This window comes from Spermophilus citellus (assembly GCF_964194105.1).
Source record: "Spermophilus citellus genome assembly, chromosome: 10".
NCBI classification, from domain to species: domain Eukaryota; kingdom Metazoa; phylum Chordata; class Mammalia; order Rodentia; family Sciuridae; genus Spermophilus; species Spermophilus citellus.
In genome coordinates this window covers 74,314,117-74,331,344 of record NC_138197.1, presented here as the reverse complement: position 1 = coordinate 74,331,344, position 17,228 = coordinate 74,314,117, and the positions used below count along the sequence as shown (strand labels likewise).

At 34.3% G+C, this 17,228-nt stretch overlaps 1 protein-coding gene across 1 annotated transcript; it reads left to right on the top strand.

Moving 5' to 3' along the window:
• Positions 1-3,123: 3,123 nt before the first annotated feature.
• Positions 3,124-4,065, top strand: LOC308658234 (olfactory receptor 9K2-like; the record flags this gene model as incomplete). Its single annotated transcript, XM_081310830.1, has 1 exon — positions 3,124-4,065. The coding sequence occupies one exon, from the start codon at positions 3,124-3,126 to the stop codon at positions 4,063-4,065; it is 942 nt and encodes a 313-aa protein (XP_081166956.1).
• Positions 4,066-17,228: the final 13,163 nt, after the last annotated feature.

Below are 17,228 nucleotides of genomic sequence, written 5' to 3'. Positions count from 1 at the left end.
GACTGTTGAAGGTGTAAACTGAAGAATGAAAACTTCATAAAATATATTTTCTAAAGCAAGTTTTTCTATCCATGAGTCATATCCCAAAAGACCCTGTGTTAATTTAGGTGAGTAATAAGGGTAGATATCCTCCTTTTTTATTATCTGTCCCTGTTGGCCCACATGGGATGGACCTGGAGCTTTCTGTTCTAATCACTCATGGTTGACTTATTCCTCTCCTCACCCAGAGGGACAACTTTTTACTCAGTCTTTGCTGTAATTACCTGAAATTGTTGCAGTAATGCTAACTAAAGATAGCATTGATTTCTCCTGCTCTATTCCTGCAGGTCATTAGGGAATGGCTCTATTCATTGGTGATTTTATTTTTCTGTTTTACTTTCATTGGTTTCATTTTCAGGCCTATAAAATATATCCTAATACAGAAGAGCCATGCTCACAGAGTGTGATTTAAAGGTTCAGTTGCATTTTCTTTTTAGTCTTAATAAGAAATGTTCAAAGGCCTGGAAGAGGACTTAAGATATCAACTCTTTCATCTCTTGTCCGTAGGAAGGGGTGCACATTTAAAGGGGATTTTCAGGCACTACTAAGAAAATGAAGAAGAACCACTCAGTTAGAGAATGAGATATTAATCTATGGGCAGAACCTAAAATTGAGAATAAAATGTTAATCCAGCTTTTAATATCTGTGCTTAACTTTTGTGTATAATTCTTAATTCTGAAGTTGGCTTTAAGTACATTTATCTAGTTGTACATTTTTTTTTACCTTTCTAGAATTCAAGGCAGTAACTTTTGTGTCCTTGCATCCACTATTACAAAATCACTATTCAGAAGCAGTAAGGAAAGAAGAAATATTCAGGTAAGAAGTAACATAAACTTATTTATTTCACTCAAATAACTAGTCATCCTTGAGTTTGTGTGCTTTTTTTACAGTAGATAACCAATGACTTATTTTGTAGACTGGCACTATGGAGAGGAGCATGGGATAGAGCAAAGCTGTTCACGTGGCAGCCAAGAAGCAGAGGCGGGGGCTTGCGTATGCTTCAAAGAATAAAATTTATAATGAGTAAAACTTTCTTCTTACCAATTATGTAGAAAAAAATCAATACTCATCTTAGAAAGTAATACCCTTTTTATTGAAAGGCAGATGATTATATCTTGGTTATTTTTAAGTGAATGTAGACAAAGAAGAAAAAGCAATGCATTTGTACATTCTTAAAAATCATTTTGCAGTTCTGGAGATTGAACCCCTGGCCTTGAGTAGGCTGGGTGTGTGCTCTACTTCTGAGCTACTAACCTAGTCTTGCCTCTGTACTGTGAGAAGAAACTTGTTGCAAAGACTGCCACATTCTCTCATCCTGGCTGGTATACAGTAGGTGGCCCACAAGTGTTTACTGATTTAATAAATGATTGGGTGAATACACATTATTTTTTAAAAAGTAGTGATCTCAAAATAGTAATTTTCTGTCCACTAGATACTGGCCGATGTAGTGACAGATAACATACTATCACTTGAGGAACAAAAATGGGAATTAGAAATAAAATGAAAGCTTACAGCTGAATATTGTCAAATATCCATTTGTGCGGTGTGAATCTGGTGCCTTTGACAGGCCTTCTTATTTTCTCTAAAAATTTATAATCTTTTTTTTCCTCTTCTATTGTCACTGTTTTACCACAGTATTGGAGTGGAATTGTTCTCACACCCCCAGTACCTTTTTCAAAAACTAATTTAAGATTGAGTGGATTTTAGAGAGAAATGATAGCCATGGGGTAGACAGGAGTTCTAAGAATCATAACTGAGCTGTTACCCATTGGGTGTCTTCTTGTGAATTCTGTTTTTAACTTTTTAAAAGAAAAGCTGGTATTGAGAAGAGAGAGGAGAAAGATCAAGCGATGAGAAGGTGATGATAGCAACAGGAGTTGAGGGTTTGGGGAGTAGACAGAGGAGACAGAGTGGTCACCGGTGTGAGGGAGGATGGGAGCTAAGGACAAAGGACAGTGCCCCTACCCCCATGCCAGGCCGACACGGAGTAATTTTAGATCATTGGCTGCTTTTGATAAGTGATGTAATCTCTCCACTCTGCTGAGGAAGAGACTATTAAAGGAAGATTTTAAAATCTAAATACAATAAATAAATGACCATGTCACTTCATTATTCAAAACAGAAAAAAATCTTTAAGACAACCAAATCAGAGTATTTAATTGTGATAGACTCAAAGCAATTATTATGACCATTTAAATACCTTTAGAAACCTTTAATGTTAGAGATCATAAAATCAGCTTTCACAACCGATATTTCTTCTTCCTAACTGAAAAATTTTGTACATACTTTCTCTGGAAGCACATCTGGACATTGTTCATGTCAAGAAATTAAAAGCCATGTTATTTTTAAGGTTTTCTAGTTCATGATATACAACTAAAGTTATTTAAAATTCTCAGAAGTTATGAATACTATACTGACCTCTAATAATGTCTCATGTCTATTCGTGGAGTTTTAAATCACTCTTTAATTTTGATACTTCTTTTGCAATAATAATTTTTGTTTATTACAAGATTCATTTAACAAAACATGACAAAAATTATTATTACAAAAGAAGCATTATTGAGGATAAAATAAAGTGTAAATTACCAGATAAAGGTGAAAAAAAATATTTATACATCTCTCAAAACTGTCAGATATGTTAAGCTTACCACATAAATAAAGTGGTGACCTCAATATTTAGAAAGAAATAGCTCTTTAATAGTGAAAGGCATATCTGATATACTGGGAAGAGCACTGGGTGCCAAGACATATATTAGAAAGCCATGAGTTTGGTAACTCACAGGTTGTGTGATGATCAGCAATTTCTTTATTTTTTACATACATGACAATAGTATGTATGTAAAAATAAAACATTACACTCATTATTATCCACTTACAGCACATTTTTTTCATAACTCTGTATATAAAGTATCAGCAATTTCAATATACCTCAGATTCAGTTCCTATAAAAGTGGGTGGCTTAAAAGAGATGAAAATACAAATCTCAATGTCTTCTCCAAGAGAAAAGGATATTTTATGATACTAGAGCAAAGGTATAAAATTTAATTCTTAACCTTGTCTCATACCTCCTAGTAGGTTCTTGCCATGAGTGACAAGGGAGGAAGCAACCACTCGGATGTAACTGACTTCATTCTTGCAGGCTTCAGGGTGCCTCCAGAGTTCTACGTTCTCCTCTTCCTCCTGTTCCTGCTGATCTATGGCATGGTCCTTTTGGGGAACATTAGTATGATGGCAGTCATTGTGACTGACTCCCAACTGAACACACCAATGTATTTCTTTCTAGGAAATCTGTCTTTCATTGACCTCTCCTACTCCACTGTTATTGCTCCGAAAGCCATGGTCATCTTCCTGTCTGAGAAAAAAAACATATCCTTTGGAGGATGTGCTGCCCAGCTTTTCCTTTTTACACTCTTCATTGTAACAGAGGGATTTGTCCTGGCAGCCATGGCCTATGACCGTTTCAGTGCCATCTGCAATCCTCTTCTTTATAGTGTCTACATGTCAAGACGCCTCTGCAGCCAGCTGATGGCTGGTTCCTATTTCTGTGGCTGGGTCAGTTCCACCATTCAAGTCAGTGTGACATTCTCAGTGTCTTTTTGTGCATACCGAGTCATTGATCACTTCTACTGTGATTCTTACCAAATTGAGAAGATCTCCTGCTCTAATCTCTTTGTCAATAAGATGGTATCTCTGAGTTTGGCTATCTTCATTATTTTGCCCACAATAGTTGTCATTGTAATATCTTACATGTACATTGTGTCCACAGTCTTGAAGATTCCCTCCACTGAAGGGAGAAAGAAAGCCTTCTCCACCTGCACCTCCCACCTTGGGGTAGTGAGTGTGCTTTATGGGACTGTCTCGTTTGTGTATCTCGTACCTCCCAGCAATCCTGAACTCCGCAAAGTGGCCTCAGTATTTTACATACTGGTGACACCCATGTTAAACCCTCTGATCTACTCTCTAAGAAACAAGGATGTCAAACAAGCTTTGAGAAAAATCCTAGGGAACAAGAAAGCTTTACCCTAATTCTCCTTTCTTGGTGTTTCCTCATTGAGGGGCCCACTGATTTATCCTGGTTTGATTTTATTATGAGATCAAGTTTGAGTCATTCAGGGACTTTTTAAGCTGACCACCTCACTAATGATTTATTACTAACAAAGGGGTAGTATTCATCCATCATTCATTCTTCTATACAAGAGCAGTGTTATGTCTGCATATCTTAGACATCAATAAAATTTGCAGCCATTTCATGAATAGAAATACAATTTTCACTCTTTCTCATTTTATCTTTATGACAGTGGGAGAAAGGGGGATTTAACATTATTTTTTCCTCTGGGTTTACTGGCATTGTGGGAGAAAATTTGCTTTGGTAAAATGTTGAACTCACACATAAACTTCTGTGATTTGCAGAAACACCATCCCAAAGAAGAATGCTTTATGAGTTGCAAAACCTGATTCTTTTATAAAATATATTCACAGAGACTTTCTTTCAGTCTATTCTCCTTAAAAAAACTGTCACTGTGAAAGAGTCATTATTTTCTGTGCCATCTTGATTTTAACAGAGTAACTCAACTAATTTCATTGATGTTTAATTGCATTGTATTGTTTTTTATTTTTAGTATTGATTGCCACTGATTCATTGTCATATCAAAGAGGTTTAGAAACATTTTGTATCCAATCTTCTAAAATCTGAATACTTAAAAAATACAAAAGGAAAATCTTTAGTACAGGTGTCCTCTTATGAGGGAGCAAATTGAAGCAAATTGAATTAGATGCTTTCAACCATTTTCACCAGTGTGCCTTGAATTATTTAGTTTTCCTTGATGGTTGAAATATATATGTTCACAATTTTTCTGTAAGGAATTTGATATTTGAATCATATGTGATCTTTTTGTCTTTCTAATATTTGCATTGATGGTCTACTTTAATGAGAGCATTTGACCTTTATTTTTTTAGAAGTATTTGGTATCTCCAAATATTATAAAATCAATGATAAATATACTAAAGAAAATGTCAAGTGTTTACTTTTATTATTTCCTTTTTTATATTGTGGTGTAAAATCTAATGTTGATGAGAAAATGTACAAATGAGGGGATGTTGTAAAAGGTGTTGTATTCCTAGTTTCAACCCTACTAATTCTTATGCATGTTTGTCTACTTTCAAACTAACACAATGTTTCAATAAAGTCAATCAGGTTCTCAAAAGACCCCAGTGATTATAGGAAGTATACAACTCTTTTGATAGATTAGGATCACAATAGGGAGGAATAGTAAATGGTAGAACAGAAGTATTCTGGAATTCGTAAAAATAGGCTTCAATTCTAATGTGTTATAATTAGAAAAATTCTTTAATCAAAGAAAATCACTATTATTTTCACACAAAAGTGTTTTTGTACTATTCTGAATATGGCTCTAGATTTTAAAAGTTGGTTTTACTTACCCCTTATGAATATTCCAAATAAATCAATTAATACTACTTCACCATCTCTACATATCAACGATGAGTATATCTTTTTTATTTGCTTTATTGAGTGAATACCTGATAGGCTTACTTGCTGAAAATCACTTGCTTAATGTAAGAAGAGGAATATATTGGAAGGGTATGTGGAACACACTGAATCAGTAGAAATGCTAGAAAAAAAAAGGCTTCTATTTGAGTAAGAACCAAGTAACCCCAAATAATGAAGGAGCAATACCTGTTCAAGAATCAGCTATCCAAATTCAGTCTTATTACATTTGCAATATGTGAACTTCAAGTATTTTCATTTTTTTATTCCCTTTTCTATAAATTTAAATTATGACAGACACTATCATATAAGCCTCTTTACTAAGGATAGCAAGATCCTTGACTATGATCTTATCTAATTAGAAAAAAATCAAATATTCAAAGTATAATGGTATGGTTATTGAAATGGATACACCTGCCAGATCCAACAATATCAAATACTGGTGATGATTCAGAGCAATATGTTCTCTCATTCATTGATGGTATGGATATAAAATCCCATAGCAGACAACTTTCTAGCTCCTTGCAAAGTTTATAGTCTAACTCTGTAAATCAGCATTTGTGCTCCTAATATTTACAAAACTGATTTTAAAACTTATGTTCATATAGAAACTGTAAATGAATGTTTATAATATACTTATTCACAATCCCCCTGAATTGGAAACACTCATGATTTTTTTGGTAAGTGAATGATATGTATTCATACAATAAAATTTAGAAATTAAAGAACAAAGTTTTAATTCACATAGCAGTATGAATAAACCTTAAATGAATTTTTCTAAATGACATACGACTGTATTCACATAGTATTCTGGAAACAGCAAATCTATAGTGAAGGAAAATAAATCAGTATTTCCAGGGATTTTGAAAGTGTTGACTAGAGGATGCCCTGGAAATTTTCTGGGTGGATGAATTCATCTACATGGTGCTATAAAGGCAGAGACATAGTAATAAGCATTTTTTTAATCCCATAGTTTCACTGCACACAGAGTAAATGTTATGTATTTAAATTTTTTTAAAAAATGAACTCTGAGAATAGGGAACCCTTATTTGAAATGAAGACTCTGAGAAAAGAATCACACTATATTAAAAATGTATGACCTAACATCAATGTTTATAGCAGCAGAATTACAATATCTAAGCTATGGAACCAACCTACATGCCCATCAGCGGATGAATGGATACAGAAATTATGATATATGTACACAATGGGATACTACTCAGCCATAAAGAAGAATGTATTTATGACACTTGTTGGTAAATGGATGCATCTGGAGATTATCATGCTAAGTGAGATACACCATTTACAAAAATGTTCTCTCTGATATGCAGATGTGAACACACAACAAGTGGGTAGGGTGGAGAATAGAGGTTCAGTGGATTAGACAGACAGGAATGAAGGATAAGGAAGAGTGATGAGAATAGGAATGACAACCGAATGAATAGGACTTAACTTTCCTATGTACATATACGAATATGCCACAGTGAATCTCATCTTTGTGTACACCCATGAGACTGGGTTCCTAATTGAATAAGATATATTCCAAGCTTTGTATTCTTCAGTCATGTATAATTAACAAGAACAAATAAAAATTACAAAAAAATGTATGGCCTAATCTCATTGAAGCATTTGGGGGGAAAGTGCTGGTCTAAATAACTTTTGAAAACAGTGTATTTGTTGTTGTTAGAAAATTTGAGACTAAATACAAAAGGAAGATACACAAACATAACACACTCTTTGGCAATTTTGTTTCTGCAGGTTGTAAATTTACAATCTCAAAATTTCTGTGCATGCATCTGGAATTGAAAAAATGAGTAAAAGGATGGTAGATGTTGTAGATCATCAGGTTTCTCACTGTTGGAATGAGGAATTACAGATTAGTAAAGGAAAAATCTAGAGTGAATCATGATATGGAATAAGAGCTGGAGACATCAGTATGAATTTGTCATAAGGTCAATATAGATAAAGATGGATGAATGGTGAAATAGTATTTGACATATATGTATGCATGGCTTAGCATGTATATTTTCTAGTTGTTTGTTGAGAGATCCTAGAAGCAATGCCACCCAGTAGTAACAAGCACACCTAGCATCCCAACAGTGGTTTCTAATAACATTCCCAATCAAAGAAAACAAACAAAAATAAATGTAAACAGAAAAAACAGCCAGACTGGCTGATTTTATGACCAGGCAGGGAGCATCCAAGAAAAATCTTAAGAGTCTTGCATGATAAAGTATAGTGGAACTTTTATCAAACACAACAAATGAGACATTTTAAAGGGGTTCAGGAATTAATTTCAAAGAGCTTCTAATAGCCAAAGCTGGGAAACATAAAGCAATAAATTTAAAGAATACAATTTGGGATTATATTCCAGATCAAAAAAAAAATATGTACAAGTCTATAATAAATAATGGTTGACTAAATAAATAAATGGGCAAGAAGAGACATGTTTTGTCTAGAAGTTCCCCAAATCTAAGAAAAGTCCTTCCAGTTCTTCTTTTTCTAGTTTTATCCCTTTAATTTCCTTCACCAGTCTGATTGCTCTGGCTAGAGTTTTCAATTTTATTATTGAATAGTAATGGTGAGAGTAGACATCTTTGCCTTGTCCTGATTTTTGAGGAAATGATTTCAGGACTTTTTCTGTTTTATATGATGTTGGCTTTGGGTTTGTCACATAGAGCCTTCCATAAAACTATATTGTATAGGAGTGGTAATTGAAAGTCATTGTCTTGTTCCTGATTTTAGAGGAAATGCTTTCCATTTTTCCCCCCTCAGTAAAATGTTGGCTTTGGGTTTGTGGTAAATAGGCTTTATAATGTTCCAGTAAGTTTCTACTATCCCAACTTCTTTCCATGTTTTTATCATAAATAGATGCTGGATTCTGTCAAAAGCTTTTTCTGCACCTATTGACATCATCATGTGATTCTTGTCCTTAAATGCATTTACATGGTGAATTACATTTATTGATTTGCACATGTTGAATCAAGTTTGCATCCCTGAAATGAAACACACTTGGTCATGGTATACAGTCTTTTAAATGTGTTTTCTAAAAAATTTTTTAACTTTTTCTAATTAGTTATATATGATAGTAGAATGCATTTTGACACATTATACATAAATGGAGTACACTTCTCATTTTCTGGTTGTATGTGATGTAGGATTACAACAGTCATGTAATCATATATGCACGTAGGGTAATAATGTCCAATTCATTCTACTATCATTCCTACATCCATACCCAGTCCCCTCCATTCACTTCCCTTTGTCTAATCCAAAGTTCCTCTATTTTTCCCTAGGCTTCCCCTTATTGTGAATTAGCATCCAAATATCAGAGAAAACATTCAGCCTTTGGTTTTTTGCATTTGACTTATTTCACTTAGCATAATATTCTCTAGTTCCATCCATTTACTGGCAAGTGCCATAATTTCATTCTTCTTTAAGGCTGAGTAATATTGCATTATATATATATATATATATATCACATTTTCATTATCCATTTATCTGTCGAAGGATACGTAATTTGGTCCCATAGTACCAATGTGGCTTGTATGCTGATTTTAAGTCCTTTGTGTATAAATGAAGGAGTGGAATAGTTGGGTCAAATTTTGTTCCATTCCAAGTTTTCTGAGGAATCCTCATATTGCTTTCCAGAATGGTTGCTCCAATTAGTAGCCCCGCCAACAAAACATACGTGTACCTCTTCCCTACATCCTCACCAACACTTATTGTTGCTTGTATTCTTGATGATTGCCATTCTCACTGGAGTGAGATGGAATCTCAGTAGAGTTTTGATTTGTATTTCTCTAATTGCTAGAGATATTGAACATTTTTTCCATGTACTTGTTGATCAATTGTATTTTTTTCATGAAGTATTTTTTGAGTTTCTTAGCCCATTTGTTGACTGGATTATTTGTTTTTTTATGTTAAATTTTTGACTTCTTCATATATCTGGAAATTAATGCTCCATAAGAGGTGCATGTGGCAGATTTTCTCCCATTCTATATCCTGTTTCTTTGTGTTATTGATTGTTTCCTTTGCTGAGAAGGAGCTTTTTAGTTTGAATTCAACTCATTTATTGATTCTTTATTTTACTACTTGTACATTAGGAGTCTTGCGAGGAATTGGTTCCTATGCTGAAATGGTGGAGATTTGGCCCTACTTTTTTTTTTATTAGGTCCAGGGTCTCTGTTCTACTGCCTAAGCCTATGATCCTTTTGGGGTTGATTTTTGTGCAGGGTGAGATATGGGTTTTAATTTCATATGCTACATATGGATTTCTGGTTTTCCCAACACTATTTATTGAAGAGGGAATCTTTTCTCCAATGTATGTCTTTGGTGCCTTTGTGTACTGTGAGATAACCATATTCATGTGTGTTAGTCTTTGTGTCTTCCATTCTGTACCATTGGTCTACATATCTATCTTGGTGCCAATACCATGCTGTTTTTATTACTATGGCTCCGTAGTATAGTTTAAGTTTTGGTATTGTGATGCCTTCTCCTTCATTCTTCTTGCTAAGAATTGCTTTGGCTATTCTGGATCTCATTTTCCAAAATGAATTTCAGGATTGTTTTCTTTTTTATTTCTATAAAGAATTCCATTGGGATTTTAATAGGAATTTCATTAAATCTGTATAATGCTTTGTGTAGGACGGTCATTTTGACAACATTAATTCTGTCTATCCAAGAGCATAGGAGATTTTTCCATCTTCGAAGGTCTTCTTCAATGTGTTTCCTTAATGTTCATAGTTTTCATTATAGAGGTCTTTCACCTCTTTTGTTAGATTGATTCCCAAGTATTTTTTTTAGTCTATTGTAAATGGGATAATTTTCCTAATTTCTCTTTCATTGGACTTATCAATGATGTATAGGAAGGCATTTGATTTATGGGTGTTAATTTTATGTCCTTAGTTCTAGAATTTTCTGATGTATTTTGGGGGGATATTCTAAATATAGAATCATGTCATCAACAAATAGTGATAATTTGAGTTCTTCTTTTTCTATTTATCCCTTTAATTTCTTTCTTCTGTCTAATTGCTCTGGCTAGAGTTTCAAAGATGATGTTGAATAGAAGTGGTATAAAAGGACATTCTTGTCTTCGTTCAGTCTTTAGAGGGAATGCTTTCAATTTTTCTCCATTCAGAATATGTTGGCCTTAGATTAAATATATATAGCTTTTATGATGTTGAGGTATGTTTCTACTATCCCTGTTTTTTTCCAGTGTTTTGGACATGAAGGGGTGCTGTATTTTGTTAAATGCTTTTTCTGCATCTATTGAGATGAACACATAATACTTGTGTTTTTAATTAATTTTTTATTTATATATGACAGCAAAATGCACTACAATTCTTGTTATACATATAGAGCACAATTTTTCATATCTCTGATTGTATACAAAGTATACTCACACCAATTCGTGTTCATACATGTACTTTGGATAATAATGACCATCACATTCCACCATCATTTCTAACCCCATGCCCCCTCCCTTCCCTTCCCATACCTCTGCCCTATCTAAAATTCTTCTATTCCTCCCATGCTCCCCCTCCCTACCCCATTATTAATCAGCCTCCTTGTCATTGATTTTTAATTTAAATTTGTTATGCCATAGAGTATGCTCTGTCTTAGGCTATGCTCCCCTAGGAAATATTTCATAAACACTTAGAAATCTTCATATTCTAGAGTCATTTTGTGAATATTCTGTAAGCCAAGTTGGACAAGATAGTAGCTATAAATTGGGATAAACACATAGTCTGAATGAAACTTTTTACAGAAGTTTCAGTTCACCTCCATTTTTACTACTACCCATCACATGAGACCAAGTGTAGAGACTTGTGGGGTCCTATCAATGCTCAAAAAGTTTCACATTTTGGAGCATTTCAAATTCCATTTTCAAATTAAGGATGCTCAATCTGTAGTAGTTTTTAGATTTTTCTATACAACATTTTTGGTCTAGTTTTTCTTCCAATTATTATAGAAGGGGCTTTGAATTTTAATTATATTATTTGATTTGTCTTACCAATTTAGTTCTGTCAATTTTTCTTTTATTTATCTTGAAACTCTGTTATTAAGCACATTACTTATTGCTGTGTCCACCTGTATGAACCCCTTAAAAATTAACCTCTTTTCTCAAGTAATAAGCCTTATTTTGAAGTCCATATTTTGGCTTTCTTGTTGCTTACTATTTATGTGATAATTTTTTTTATTCTTTTACTGTCAAACTTTGATTTCTTTCTTTAGGGTTCTGTAGTTTTCATTGTATAGATCTTTCACCTCTTTTATTAAGTTGATTCCCAAGTTATTTTTGTTTGTTTATTTGTTGAGACTATTGTAAATGGGGTAGTTTTTCCTCATTTCCATTCCTGATATATGGAAATGCCTTTGATTTATGGGTGTTGATTTTATATCCTGCTACTTTGCTGAATTCATTTACTAGTTCTAGAAGTTTTCTGGTAGAACTTTTTGGGTCTTCTAGGTATAGAATCATATCATCAGCAAATAGTGCCATTTTGAGTTCTTCTTTTCCTATGTGTATCCCTTTAATTTCTTTCGTCTAATTGCTCTGGCCAGTGTTTCAAGACCTATGTTAAATAGAAGTGGTGAAAGAGAGAATTCCTGTCTTGTTCCAGTTTTTAGAGGGGATATCTTCAATTTTTCTCCATTTAGAATGATGTTGGCCTGGAGCTTAGCATAGATAGCCTTTATGATGTTGAGATATGTTCCTGTTATCCCTAGTTTTTCTAGTATTTTGAACATGAAGGGGTGCTGTATTTTGTCAAATGCTTTTTTTTTTTGCATCTTTTGAGATGATTATATGGTTTTTATCTTTGAGTCTATTGATGTGATGAATTACATTTATTGATTTTCTTATGTTGAATCAATCTTGCATCCCTGGGATGAGTCCCCCTTGATCATGGTGCCCAATCTTTTTGATATTTTTTTGTATTTGATTTGCCAGAATTTTATTGAGAATTTTTGCATGTATGTTCATTAGAGATGTTGGTGTGAAGTTTTCTTTCTTTGGTGTGTCTTTGCCTGGTTGTGGAATCAGGGCGATATTGGCCTCATAGAATGAGTTTGGAAGTGCTCCTGCTTTTTCTATTTCCTGAAATAAATTGAAGAGTATTGGTATTAGTTCTTCTTTAAAGTTCTTGTAGAACTTGGCTGTGTATCCATCTGGTCCTGGGCTTTTCTGGGTTGGTAGACTTCTATTTGTGTCTTCTATTTCATCACTTAAAATTGATATGTTTAAATTGTGTATATCATCCTGATTCAATTTGGACAAATTATATGACTCTAGAAATTTATCAATGCCTTTGATATTTTCTATTTTATTGGAGTACAGGTTTTCAAAGTAATTTCTAATTATCTTTTGAATTTCTGTAGTGTCTGTTGTGATATTTTCTTTTTTATCATATATGTTAGTAATTTGAGTTTTCTCTCTCCTCTTCATTAGCATGGCTAAGGGTCTGTCAATTTTGTTTATTTTTTCTGTCAATTTTTTCAATTGTTTTCTTTGTTTCAATTTTATTGATTTATGCTCTTGTTTTAATTATTTACTGTCTTCTGCTTTTGGTGTTGATTTGTTCTTCTTTTTCTAGGGCTTTGAGATGTAATATTAAGTCATTTATTTGTTGGCTTTTTTTTTCTTTTAAGTTATGAACTCCATGCAATGAACTGTTCTCTTAGAACTGCTTTTATAGTGTCCCAGAGATTTTGATATGTTGTATCTGTGTTGTCATTCACCTCTAAAAATTTTTTAATCTTCTTCTCAATGTCTTCTGTAACCCATTGTTCATTCAGTAGCATATTATTTAGTCTCCAGGTGTGGAGTGGATTTTATTTGTTATTTTGTCATTGATTTCTAATTTCATTCCATTATGATCTGATAGAATGCAGGGTAGTATCTCTACTTTTTTATATTTGCTAAGAGTTGCTTTGTAGCATAATGTATGATCTATTTTAGAGAAGATCTATGTGCAGCTGAGAAGAAAGTGTATTCTCTCATGGAAGGATGAAATATTCTAAATATGTCAGTTAAGTCTAAGTTATTGATTGTATTATTGAGTTCTAGCGTTTCTTTGATCAACTTTTGTTTGGAAGATTTGTCTAGTAATGGAAGAGGTGTGTTAAAGTCACCCAAAATTATTATGGTCTATGTGACTCTTGAACTTGAGGAGAGTTTGTTTGATGAACGTAGATGCTCCATTATTTGGGGCATAAATATTTATAATTGTTAAGTCTTGTTGATGTATGGTTCCCTTGAGCAGTATGTAGTGTGCTTCTTTATCCTTTTTGATTCACTTAGTTTGAAGTCTACTTTATTTGATACAAGGCTGCAAACCACTGTTTTCTTCTGCAGTTCATTTGATAGGTATGATTTTTCCCAACCCTTCACCTTCAGTCTGTGGATATCTTTTCTATGAGATCAGTCTCTTGGAGGCAGCATATTGTTAGGTCTTTTTTTGAAATCCAATCTGCTACTCTATGTCTTTTGAATGGTGAGTTTATGCCATTAACATTCAGGGTTATTATTGAGACATTATTTGTATTCCCAGCCATTTTTGTTTATTTTTTGTCTTTAACATGACCCCTTTTCTCCTGTGATTAGATTTTCATTTAGTGTAATATTTCTCTCTGTTGATTTTTATCATTGTTTTTCATTTCCTCTTCTTGGAATATTTTTCAGAGGATGTTCTGTAGTGGAGGCTTTCTAGTTTTAAATTCTTTTAACTTTTTTATCATGGAAAATTTTTATTTCATCATCAAATATAAAGCTTAGTTTTGCTGGATATAAGGTTGTTGGTTGGCATCCATCTTCTTTCAGAGCTTGGTATATGTTTCAGAACTTGGTATATGATCTCCTGGCTTTGAGAATCTGGGTTGAAAAATCTGCTGAGATACAAATTGGTCTTTTCTTATATGTGATATGATTCCTCACTCTTGAGGCTTTTAAAATTTTCTCCTTCTGTATGCTAGGCATTTTCATTATAATATGCCTTGGTGTAGATCTCTTGTAATTTAATACATTCGGTGTCCTGTAAGCCTCTTGTATTTGGTTTTCCAATTTGTTCTTCACGCTTAGGAAATTTTCTGATATTATCTCATTGAAGAGATTGTGCATTTCTTTGGTTTGAAACTCTGTGCCTTCTCCATCCCAATAACTCTTAGATTTAGTCTTTTGATACTGTCCCATAATTTTTGGATGTTCTGTTCATGGTTTCTTACTATCTTCACTTTGTAGTCAACTTTATTTTCCAGATTGTATACTTTGTCTTCATTATCTGATGTTCTTTCTTCCAAATGATCTAGTCTGTTGGTTATGCTTTCTATTGAGTTTTTTATTTGACTTATGGTATCCTTCATTTCAAGGATTTCTGACTATATTTTTTTCAGAGCCTCTATCTCTTTCTTGAAGTAATCTTTTGCTACTTGTATTTGCTCTCATCTGTTTGTTGGAGTGATCAATTTTTGCCTGTATTGCCTCATTTACATCATTCTTTAATTCACAGGTCACTTTAATTTTGAGCATTCTGAACTTCTTTTCTGACATTTCATTAACTTCACTGTCCATGGGTTCTGTAATTATAGTATCCTGGCTTGTTTGGGGCCCTTTTCCTCCCTTGTTTTTTCATGTTGTCATTGTGTCTTCCTTTCTTGCAGTGTGGATCTGAGATATTACAATTTCTTCCCTATATTCTTGTAGTATCCATGCAGATTGTCTGTACCTCAGCTTGATGTTGGGCTTCCAGACCCTGCTGGTGTGCCTCAGTGTATGCTACTGCATCTAAGGTTGGTGGTGGCAATAGCAGAGGTAACTTGAGATAATAGTTAAGGTGCCCCAAAGTGGAAAAAATGTCTTACAGAGATGGGGCTGCAGGAGTGAACCTCACACTCCCTTTGGAAGCCTGCTCCAAGATATAGCTCCTTCTAGGCCTTATCTGTTGTCAAAAAGTTAGGAGCTACTATGTGGGGAAGGCTATGGTGATAGCTGCAGTGTTCCAAGATGAAAATTAGCTAGGTTTAGGCTCCCAGGTGGGGAGGGGCGAATTCGGACCTAACCTGGACCTGGGGCCTACGCAAGTTGGTATGGGAGGTCTGGGCTGGGACTCGCCTTCCGCAGAAGTCTGCTGGTCAGAGGGGTGGTCCTGTGCCAGAGGCTAAGCCCTGGTGGGTGTCTGCCCAGCCAGTGCAGGAATGGGCCTGGGCCTACTGTGAGCCTGGGTCCCACTTGGGCTAGTGTGGGCAGTCTCATAATTCTTGTCTTATATCCATTGATGTGATGAATTATGTTTATTGTTTTCCATGTGTTCAACTGAACTTGTATTCCTGCAATAAACCCCACTTGATTGTGGTGCATCATCTGTTTAGTAAGCATTTGTGTGCAGTTTGCCAGAATATTATTGAGAATTTTTGCATCTATGATCATCAGGAATATTGATTCTGAAGTTTTCTTTCTTGATGTGCCTTTCTTTGATTTTGGTATCAGGGTGATAATAGCTTCAAAGAATGAGTTTGGAAGAATTCTCTCTTTTTTTATTTCATGGAATAATTTGAGAATTATTGGTGTTAATTCTTCTTTGAAGGTCTTTATAACTCAGCTGAGAATTCTTCTTGTCCTTGGTTTTTCTTTGTCAGCAGGCTTTTGATGGCATCTTCTATTTCATTGCTTGAAACTAATCTGTTTAAATTGTGTATGCCCTCCTGATTCAGTTTGGGTAGGTCATATGTTTTTAGAAATTTTTTTATTATGGAGAGCAGTGACAGAGAATGGGAGGGCAGTGACTGGTATGGGCAGGTCAGGAGGAGGGTCTCTGATGACTTCATGGCTGTAGCATGTCTGCTGCCTGGGAGTGTTTCTCTGCAAGGGTACAGGGTGCCCAGTTGCTATGGTGATGCTCCACCCAAAGGGGTTCTGTGCAAGAGTCTTATCAGCTTTGACCTTGAACTCAGGCACACAGCTCTTAGGGATAGAGGAATTCTGAGCATCAAGAAAACCACAATTTTCACCAGTGCTGCTATTCCTGAGCCTGCCCACTTAACAATAACTTCAGATCATGTTCTTCTTGAGTGCTGCTCAAAGCTCCTAACATTGCACATTAATTGGTGGAAAAGTTTCTAGTCCTATAACTTTCTTGAGCACAAAGATTTATTCTATAGTCTTTAACTTGATTATGAGACATGTAAATAAAACATGCTAAAATGGCTCTTGAGATACTGCTTCTTCATCTCCTCAGGCAGAGCAGCACTCCACATAACTTCATCTACCTATATATCTGTGTGTATGTGTTTTTCTTAATCTCCCATTGCCCCTTGCTGGTACAGTGAGTTTGACAGTGCCAGTCATGACAGTTGATATCTTCAAGATTTTCTATTTTATTGGAGTGTAAATGTTCAAAATAGTTTCTAATTACCTTCTGTATCTCAGTACTGTCCATCAAGATACTTCTTTTTTCATTGCTAATTTTAGTAATTTGAGTTTTCTCTTTCTCTTCATTAACATTGCTAAGTGTGTATAAATTTTATTTATTTTTTCAAAGAACAAACTTTTGGGTTTTGTCAATTTTGTGAATTGATTCTTTAATTTCAATTTTATTTCAGCTCTGATTTTAATTATTTACTGACTTTACTGCTTTTGGTGTTGATTTTTTCCTTTTTCTAGGGCTTTGAGATGAAATGTTAGGTA